This window comes from Myotis lucifugus, unplaced genomic scaffold (genome assembly GCF_000147115.1).
Source record: "Myotis lucifugus unplaced genomic scaffold, Myoluc2.0 scaffold_888, whole genome shotgun sequence".
NCBI lineage: Eukaryota > Metazoa > Chordata > Mammalia > Chiroptera > Vespertilionidae > Myotis > Myotis lucifugus.
In genome coordinates, this window is record NW_005871936.1 from 121,925 (window position 1) to 132,284 (window position 10,360).

At 50.7% G+C, this 10,360-nt stretch overlaps 1 protein-coding gene across 1 annotated transcript; it reads left to right on the forward strand.

Annotated features, from left to right (window-relative positions):
• Window positions 1–3,085: 3,085 nt before the first annotated feature.
• Window positions 3,086–4,829, forward strand: LOC111824082 (homeobox protein CHOX-7-like). Its single transcript, XM_023747470.1, has 4 exons — window positions 3,086–3,110; window positions 3,559–3,725; window positions 4,227–4,352; window positions 4,611–4,829. The coding sequence occupies exons 1-4, from the start codon at window positions 3,086–3,088 to the stop codon at window positions 4,827–4,829; spliced, it is 537 nt and encodes a 178-aa protein (XP_023603238.1).
• Window positions 4,830–10,360: the final 5,531 nt, after the last annotated feature.

Sequence of the window (10,360 nt, forward strand, 5' to 3'; positions counted from 1 at the left end):
GACCGGAATTGAACCTGGGACCCTTCAGTCCCCAGGCTGACGCTCTATCCACTGAGCCAAATTGGTTGCCGAAATGAAAACATCACAAGGGTGAAAAGACATCCCTCCCTACACTGTAATCTTTCAGAGCACTCACTCCGTGCACAAACTCTCAGCTTTCTTAAATACCGGCAGCACTTCTTATACCATTGAACGACTAAGTTTCCTCAAGCAGTAGATGTCATTGAGCTCACTAAGGCCGGCTACTCAAAGTACTTTCTGAAGACACTGAGGATAGAGTTTAGCAACAGCACATTCAAAATGCCGGCCAAGGTCCCAGAGCCGATCTGGGGTCTCATATACTTTCATCCATTGGTCAGTGATGTCATCATCTTGATAAAGAGATGATGACATGTTCCTGCTGGTTCTGAAGACATGTTCCTCAGCGGTCACTTGAGTAGCTCGAACAAATAAATGAAGTTTATTCAGGAAAAGTACCAGTTTAAGGTATGGATGGATGGATTCATCACATGGAAAGTCCTTCTTACGAGTCCGTTTATTTAGCTCAGTGTCATAGGCTTCTACAGTAAACATGCGTTGATGATTTCCACAGGTTCCAGCTATGTAGTAGATAGAGTCTTTGTATACAGCTGCTAAGCCCTGGATTCTAGGCACAGTCATGGGGGTTAAAAACCCCCAGTAGTCCTTTTTGAGGCTCATAGAAGAGGACAAATTCTCCCTGTAAAACATAGATCTTCTGTTTGTATTCCATCAATAAATAACAAAATTACTTTAAAAAATTCTTGAGGAGTTTAAAAATGCCAGTAGAGCAAGGGGATGCTGCAAGAACATGCCCCAGGAACAAACTGGAATTACAACTAAAATACAGAAAAACTTCCTGCATAATCAATGGAACCCTGATACCCAAGGACTGATAGTGAAGACTGCAGAGATTGGTAGGCGGTGCGGAGGGGCGCAAGGGGTGGCCAGGTGCCCACAGGCAGCAACTGAAGTTCTGGAGATATCTCAGCTGTGGGGAGTTGCAACTGAGAACTCTGGGATCTAATCCCCAAGCTGGGGCCCCCTGCCAGAGCACCACAACTGAGATGAGCACCTACATAACACCTGGCTGTGAAAAGCATTGGTGTTGCTATATGACAGGGAGAGACGGCTAGAGATTCAGGCATCCTCTTAAAGGGCCAACGTACAAAACTCCACCTTGTGCTGTGGCAGAGAGAGGGCGGAGTGGACTGGAGCTGTGTGAGCAGAACCCAGGATTAGGGACTCGGAGGTTAGAGCTCAGAAGGCAGACACCCCCAGTTTCCTCTATTGAGTCATTCCCTTACACAGCTAAGGACATCTTTCCCATACAGGCATTTGCCTTGCCTGGTGGTGGTGGTGGTGGTGGGACCGTTGACCCACTCTAATGGCAATTACATTGCCCTGAGGCTACTTAAGAGACCAAAAGAACAGTTAACCTCCAGGCAAAAGCCATGGCCTCACCCTGTTGAAAAAACTCCCCCACACCTGAGGATGATTGCCAGGGGCAAATTCAAGTGGAAATCCTATCAGTCTGTAGGCAGTCTCTGGAGGCTTTGAGGCTTTCCCTGTTCTAATTAGTCAGAAACCACATTTGACTGTGTCCTGCCCTTCAGATTGAGAGCTGTCGAGGATCTACAAAAACATAGTGACAAACCCAATCAGAGAGCCAAAATAAGGAGACAAACAACCCCCAAATGAAAAACAAGAGAATTCTCTAGAAGGAGACATAAATGAAGCTGAGATTTTTTAAAAAATGTACTTTCAATAGAGTTTAGAGTAAGGATAGCAAAGATGCTCAACAGCACGAAAAAAAGATATAAAGACTATGAAAAAAAATCTTAAATAGTAAATAAACCCAAATTTGCTCAACTACTGGTGTCCTACTCGCGGTCTTTGGCTGAGGGACCTGGACAGATATCACCAAGTCTGTCTCAGAAACCAGCCCACACTCCAAGGCATGAAAGGCCCGGTTCCCCATCCCCTCCCCCAACCCCAGGCCTGGCCCCTCTTCTCAGCTTTGCCCATCCAATCAGCAAAATGTTACACTTAGTATTTTGTTTGTTACACCATGTTTTTCTTTATACATTAGAGAGGAAGCAGTGTCTGGTCACAATTTGTAAACGGAGGAAATGGCTGCATTATCCCTTGTGGACATCAGAGTCATCAACTGTCCCAGTGACCAACGTGCTCCCAGGAAGCAGGGAGATGTCAGTGAGGGGAGACCCCACCCTGACACAGGAAGAACCAGTTCGGACCGTGAGCTGAATCGAGCAGCGAGATCTCATAGTTTTGTTTTTTTCTGTATTGATCACCCAGGTCATTGTCTCTCCCGTGGATTCTAATAAAAGTCCCCTGGGGATGAGCTCTAGACCTGAGTCCCCAGCAGACCCTGGACAAGCAAGGGGTCCAGCCCTATGTTTAAACACGGGCCTGTGCAGCTCAGAGGGGCTGGACTGGGTGACCAGTGACACATAGATCAGACCCAGGTCATTCATTCACAAGGGAAATCGGCTAACTGCCCACCTGCACCCCATCTCCCCTTCACCGCACAGGGAAACGAGCCCGACCCCAAACCACGGTCAGGCCAGCGTGTGTGAAGTCTCCCAACTCCAGGCCCTGGGGGGAAACGTGGAGGATGGACTGGAGAAGTGGGAGTGGGCGCTGGGGACCTGGGAGGAGGCAGCTGGATGGTGGGAGAGGTGGGGCTCCCAGGACCGGGAAGGGAGAGGATGACCCCTGGGCATTGGCTGGCGACTAGAGGGAACCTTTCATCCGGACACAATAGTGGGTTCACCTGAGGGCAGGACCAAGGCTGTCTGACCCCAGAGGTTTCCCAGCCCCCAGGACAAGGACCAGGTGCAGTTAACTTCTCAATCAAAGGACTAATCAATGATAGCGCCTCCCCCAACCCCCACGGGGCGGGGCCTGAGGACAGGGCAGGAGGAGTCAGGGCAGAACCTTTAGGACCTGCCCGGTGGATGGTGGGTTACTAACAGGGATTTAAGGCGGCACATACAGGCCTGGGGGCCCAGCCTCAAACACAGAGGGCCCAGGAGCATCCAGGATGCAGGAACCTGAGTCGCCCCCGGGTGAGTCTGGGCCCACCGTGAGGGCTTGGGGACCAGAGGTGGGATCCTGGGGCTGGGACTGGAGGCTCCCGGGCTTCCAGACCACGGCCAGCTGCTCTGGGAGGCTTGGTGAGTTTGGGGGATGGAATGACACCTTCGGAGTGAGGGCTGGTGGAGGGGAAGCCCACCCGGGGCACCAGCCTGGGTGAGTTTGAGGGCCCCACCATGCCTGGCTGTGGGCCCCGAAAGAAGCAGGCAGGCGCTGTTCCCGGGCCCCTTTCGGAGATGTGGACGCCCAGGCCTACAGAGGTCAGGGGTCAGGCCGGCAGTTGGGGGTGTGGGTCAGATGCCAGGCTCTTATCCACAGCGCGGTAGCTGCCCTGCGCCTGGGGACCCCGCCTCTCACAAGGGCCTGGTGAGCTGCGGACTGTCTGTGGGTCTCATCTCAGCCTGTTTCCCCTTCTTCCAGGCTCTCCACCTTCCCCAGCCCATGGGAGTAAGAGGCGGAAGCGCACGGTGTACAGCATAGAACAGCGGCTGCAGCTGGAGGAATTCTACAAGAAGAAACGCTACGGGACCTACGAGGAACGCGAGACCCTGGCGAAGCAGGTGAAGGTGCAGGAGGAACAAGTACAGGTACAGTCCCCACTCCCACCCCCACCCTAGGAATCACACCACTCGCTCCCACTGCCTGCTGCCCCCTGGCCCAATCCATGCCCTACCGTGAAGCAGGGGGTTGCGGGCAAGACCAGGCCAGAAGGACCAGGTGCTTCCCTGGGTCAGCGGTGTTGTCCGGGCCTGGACCCTGAGTCCACCTCAGCCCTGTGTGGGGCAAACTGGCCAATGCGATGCAGCCCCTCGCTTCTCGCCAGGCACGGCCCCAGACCTCCAGCCTCTGGGAACTAGGGGACCCTCTCTCGCAGACCCCTGTCTGGTCCCTGGGTGTCCAAGCCCTGCCCTCCTGTCCTCTGCGCCTTCCCTGGAGTCCAAGCCAACCCCGCGCCCAGAGTTGGGTCTGGGGGCGGAGGGAGAGGGTGAGGCCGGCCCTTCTTCCCTGAGCCTCCTCAGCCCTGGGCGCAGGCGGAAGCGCCCAGCTTCTCCCCTCTTACACTTGCTCCCTGTCCCCTCTCTCCCCAGGTGTGGCTCAAGAACCGCAGGGCCAAAGACCGCAGGCTGCAGCGACTGAGCGGGCAGCAAGGCCAGGGAGCCCACGCTGCGCCCCAGGAACCGGGAGCCCCCGCCCCTCAGCCCGCGCCCGCGCCTGTGCCTGCGGGCCCTGCGTCTCAGGAGGATCCTGTGCTCCCTGCCAGACTTGTCCTGCCCTTGCCATGTGTGTTCCCTGAGGAGCCAATGTTCACAGTCTGCTTTATGCTCCCCACCGGCCCTGTGTACCTCGCCGCCTCCCTGCACCGCCCCGGCCCAGGTTTCCGCAGCCCCCCTCCAGGCAGCCCCTTCCAAGAGTTCCCAGCAGCAGAACCCTGAGGCTTCAGCTCCATCCACGCCTGGTGGGACCCTGAGCAGGGTGCCCAAAGCGTGGTCCTCGCAGCAGCTGCTCCAGCTCCAGCCAAGGACACAGTTGGGCCTCAGGGCCCCTATACCTTCAATTTCTTTCCCGACCCTGTTGTGACCCCTGGATACACAGAGCTGCTCTCACCCAAAAGTCCTTTTGAGGCCCAGTTTTCCTTCTGCACGCCTTGGGATGAGAGCGAAGAGGACTTCTACAAGTTACTGGATCTCTAAGGGATTCTGTCCCCGCCAAGTCCTGCAGATGCCGCGGGACCAGAGGGGACCAGGGTGTGCGCCCATGTGGGTGCGAGAAGCACTGGTCGGTGCGTCTCTGCCGCCAGTTGCTCTTGTGCAGAGTCAGCGGACCTCTTAGCATCCACCTTGGGGAGGTGGCCTGGGCTGTGCCCCCTTCGTGGCCACCGCACACGCGTGTCATCTCAGGCTACTCTGAGGTCCTGGCTGCACCCAGTAGGGCTCACGTGACCTCGCTGCCAGTTCTCAGAGCTGGGAGCGCCATAGCTGCTGGTGGTGCAGGATCCACTGGAGAGCTGCTGCCCAGAACCTTCCCAAGGACCCAGCCCAGCCTCCACGCTCCTGCTGGCGGCGTGCTCTGGCACCGGTAGGACTGGACAAGCTTTTCGAGTGTGCACATCTGTGACTCGTGCCTTCCTTGTTCTTTTCCTATCGCATTCCCTGGACTCGGAGAATTGACCCCCTTCTCACGGCATAATTGGACACCGGGTAGACTCAACTCATAACATATTTATATTTTTATTAATTTTTAAAATATATTTGAATTGCTTCTATTTCTAGGCAATGAACGCCTTACAAACCTTTGTCCCATTTGTATTTTCCATTGGTAAAATTTATTGATTTTAATATATTCTATTTCACTATGACTCATTACCTGTTTTTATATTATGTCTTTGTCGTTTTTATCAGTGGAAAACTGGTGCTGCAAAATAATAAATGGATTAAAAATTAAAATGACTTTTATAAGCTTCACTTTCAAATTGACGTACAAGTTTATAGAAGTTGTGTTCATTGTGTCTCCTCTTCTGGTTGCAAACTGGTCATTAGTACATCTGGACTTGATTTGGTGAGAGAGGAGTTCAATTTTGGGTTATTTTTTTTATCATGGGTTTCCAACTGTCAATCATGGAGAGGCTGGTGATATGTCATAAGCGAAGGTTCCATTTAACCACACACCAGTGCAAGACATACACAAGAAATAGGAGGAAGGAATTCAAAGATAACACTACACAAAATCAACATACAGGAAATAGAACAGTAGAATAGGAAAGGAATGGAGGAATATACAAAATAATAAAAATAATGGGAACAATTATATAAATAGCAATGATTATTTTATATTTTAAAAGAAATTATATATTACTAGAGGCTCAGTGCACAAAATTCATGCACTGGTAGGGTCCCTAGGCCTGGCTGGTGATCAGAGCCGGCTGAGGCCTTCCTTCGTTCAGTGCTACCCCATGGAGGTCAGCACAAGTCATAGTGAGTGATCAAACTCCCAGTCTCCTGGTGGAACTCCAAAGGGAGTTAAATTGCATATTAGCCTTTTATATATATAGATTAGGGGCCCAGTGCATGAATTTGTGCACCTTGAAAGGAACTGTGGGTCACGAAGCTGCAGTGGGCATAAGGCGAGGTCACGGCCCATCCTCGATGCTTCTGCCCAGCCCCTCCTGCTGTGGCCCTCAGTCCCCAGTCTGCCAGCAACCCCGCTCCTGCCATTCCCACACTCTGACAGCACCAGCCCTGTTTGCTACTGCTAATGGCGTAGAGGGATTGCGGCCAGCACTAGGCACCAGCAGCGAGTGTGAGCAGTGACTGCCAGCCCCGATCACCCTCAGGAGCAGGGGGAGGTGGAGAAGCCCTGAGGGGTGATCAGGGCTGGCAGCCACTGCTCACAGCGGCTCATGGCACCGAGCGATCAGGGCCAGCGCTGGGCACCAGCAACAGGTGTGAGTGCCAGGCAGGACCACGGCGCATGGGAGCAAAGAATTTTCAGTTACCAGCAGAGGCTTGACCTAATGACCATGACTGGCTCCCCGCCTTGGGTCTGGCGCCCCCGCTCCACCTGCTCCACTGATGCTTGCCATGTTCCGCATTCTGCCACCTGCTGCCGACTCCCACTATGTTCTGTGCACGCCCCATGGTGGTCAGTGTATGTCATAGCGACCGGTTGTTCGGTTGTTCCAGCGTTCGGTCTATTTGCATATTAGCCTTTTATTATATAGGATTGTTAATCCTCACCTCAGGATATTTTCCCATTCATTTTTAGAATGACTGGAAGGGACAGAGAGAAACAGAAATGTGAGAAGGACACTGTGATTGGTTGCCTCCCACAGGCACACCAACCTGGCCCAGGGATAGAGACTACAATCCAGGTAGGTGCCCTGGTTAAGAATCTAACCTGGGACCCTTCAGTCCTTGGGCCAATGCTCTATCCACTGATCCAAGCCTGTTAGGGCTAACAGTGATGACTTTAAATTAAACGTTCCAATAGTAAAGCTAATGGGTAAAGCAGGGTTGGCACACATAGACAATGGAATATCACCGGGCCATAAAAAGGAAGGAAATCTTGCTCTGGCCAGTGAGCCCAAAGGGTGTGGGGTGTGAATCCAGATCAAGGGCACAATCTGGCTTTCCTGTTTGATTCTCCATCCCATTTCGTGTGGGAATGAGAGGCATCCAATCTTTCTCACATCTCTCTCTCTCTGTCCCTTTCTCTATTTCCTTCCTTCTTTCTCTCTCTCTCTCCCCAACCCTCCCTCTCTTCCACTCTCTCTAAAAATCAATGGAAAGATATTGTTGGGTTTAGATTAAAAACAACAACAAAAAGAAGGAAATATTACCATTTACAGCAACGTGGATTGACCTAGAGGGTATTATGCTAATAAGTGAAATAAGTCCAACAGGAAAGGACAGATACCATATAATTTCACTTATATGTGGAATCTGGGGTGGTGGAGGGCGGGGGGGAGAGAAAGTAACTCACAGATACAGAGGACAGATGGATGGTCGCCAGATGGGAGGGGTTGGTGTGGCTGGGTGTGAAGGTGAAGAGATGGAGATGTACTAGTTGACAGGTATGGAATAGTCATGGGGATGGAAAGCACAGCATGGGGAATACGCTCAGTAACATACTAATAGCATACATGGTGCCAGGTGGCCTCTAAACTTATCCGGGGAAATCACTTTCCAAGTTATATAAATGTCTAACCATCATGTTGTAAAATTGAAAGTAATATAATATTGAATGTCAATCCTAATTGAAAGTCTTTTTTCTCTCTCTCTTCCTTCCTCTCTGTAAAATTAATTGTTAAAAAAGAATCATGTATAAACAGTAAGTCAAGAGTCGATGAACATATTGCTTTGTATCGCAAAGTCTGAATAGTAGAACCTCCTTTCTCAAACTTAATTAGTTCTAGAAGGCTGTTTGGGAAGCAATTTGTTTGAAAACGCAATCATTCCCACCCCCATTAGAAATTATGTAAATTGAGTTAATCTGTTCCAGACCGCCAACTGATAAAAAGGTTTTAATGTTAGTATAAATAAACACTTCTTTTCTTAAATGCATTGAACCACACCCTATAAGCCCTAAAGCAACTTTTCATGCATCACTGCCTCGGAAATGCTACCACCACTTCATGCTTTTTTTTATCCAATCAGCAACAGGGTTTCTATCTATTCAAGTGCCTGGGATTGTTATGTTGGGAGCACTTTCACACCCTTAGCAATGTCAGCAGTCTTGATGGCCTCTTTATCTTTTAAAATTGTGCTAATGGTGGATTTCCCCAGCAGCAAAAGTAGTCTATCTCCTTTGATTGTTGGCTGAGAGATGCTTTTTGTCATGCTGAGGTATCAGCAGGAAGGGGTTGTCAGGTCTAAAACTGAACTTTGGGTGACAACTGAGACATTTTTCTGGGTTGAGATCCTAATTGTTCCAGATGTTCAAGAACAGAGGTCGACTGCATTTTGGATCCACATTATCTATGAACTTGACTATCTACATTGAACATGTCAAACTCAAAGGCTAACACGGGCCAAATAAACAAGGTTTAAGTTTATGTGGGCCACAAAAAAAACAAACAAACAAACAAAAAAGCTTCAGTAATTTTCATAGAAACATAGGTTTATTTCAATAGAGACATGCTGAATACAAAGGGCTGAAATAAAGAGTAATCGTTCACATCAAATAATAGAACATTTTAATAAAAACTGACATTTTTCCTTGGACATTAACTTACCAGACACTGAATAACTGCACAAATTAATGGGCATGGTGCAAATAAACCTATTTTTCTTGTTCTCCAAAAGCGAAATATTTCCTGTTGCACACACCAAATAAGTGAGTCCAAGACTAATAACGTGGCAATTGGCTTCTGCAATATTGGCTGCTAGTATTAGTGGAGAGAAATGGTGCACCTGCGCACAAGGCACTTAAGGGAAACGAATGCAACATGATTATAGTAATCAGGCGTTAGGGAACGTTGTAGTTTGTTATTAATAACTAGAGGGCCAGTGCATAAAAATTCATGCACTGGAGGGGGTCCCTCAGCCCGGCCTGCCCCCTCTCACAGCCCAGGAGCCCTCAGGGGTGGGGGGCAACCTGGCGATCAGGGGAAGGTGACGCCCCATCACATTTCTGCTGCTGCCACTGCTGGCAGTGCAAGCCTCGGCCAGTCCTGGTTACCTGAGCCTCCGGAGGCTCGGGGCGGCTGGGCAGCCACCATCCGAGGCTTGCCTGCACCTCAGGCTGGCCCTGGGCAGCTGGGCGGCTGAGGGGACTGGGCGCCACCATCTTGTGGCTGTGGTCGCCACCATCTTTGGGGGCAGGGCAGTCAATTAACATATTCCCCCCTTATTTGCTGTGGGTGCCATGATTGCGATGGCATGAGGGTCAATTATCATATCCCCTCTTTATTAGATAGGATTATTCATAACAGGATATTATAAAAATTAGGTAACGAAATTTTTCATCAAACGTTTCTTACATACCATTATATTGGCTGGGCCACCAAAATATTCATTGTGGGCCCCATGTGGCCTCCCCACCAGTGAATTTGACCTGCTTGAACTACATGCTCCCTCTGTCTCCAGTCTCCAGCTTCCTCTGCCGCCCTCTTGTGGCTGTCCTGGCCTCTGAGTCTCCCAAAGCCTTTCTCTGACCCTGTGCTGGTCCCATTTAGCAAAGGCTCCAATCCTCTTAGCCAGGCCAACCTCAGCAAAATATAGGGAGACTTAGCAGGGATTTGGAGGGACACGTGACAGGCTGTGGTTGAGGGGTGAGCACAACCGCAGGAGGAAGGGCACAGAGGGAGACAGACCAAGGAGCAGGAGAGGGGAAACATAGGTGCAGAGAGGGGCGAGATGGTGGTTAGGGACAAAGGGGAAACCGAGGCAGGGACATTTCTTGATCTCAAAACCAGAAAAGCCAGGGTGCCCCCAGCTTGGGTCACTTCCCATGTCACAGCAGCTGTCCCATGTAGTCTAATGTCCCTATAAAATGTCCATTAAGGCCCGCAGCCTAATCCCATGCCAACAGGAGGCCCCACCACACACCCGAGCATTCCAGCGCCTTTCTGAGAAGACAGCCAGCATCTGAGCTGCGGAAGCTGGCTGACCAGCAGGAGAGCACAGGCCCCACATCTGCTCTGGGAGCTGGGCCCAGCCAACCTGCTTCTTGAAGGACATGTGGCAGCTGGACATCTATGGCATTTGGTAACACATCCACTTCT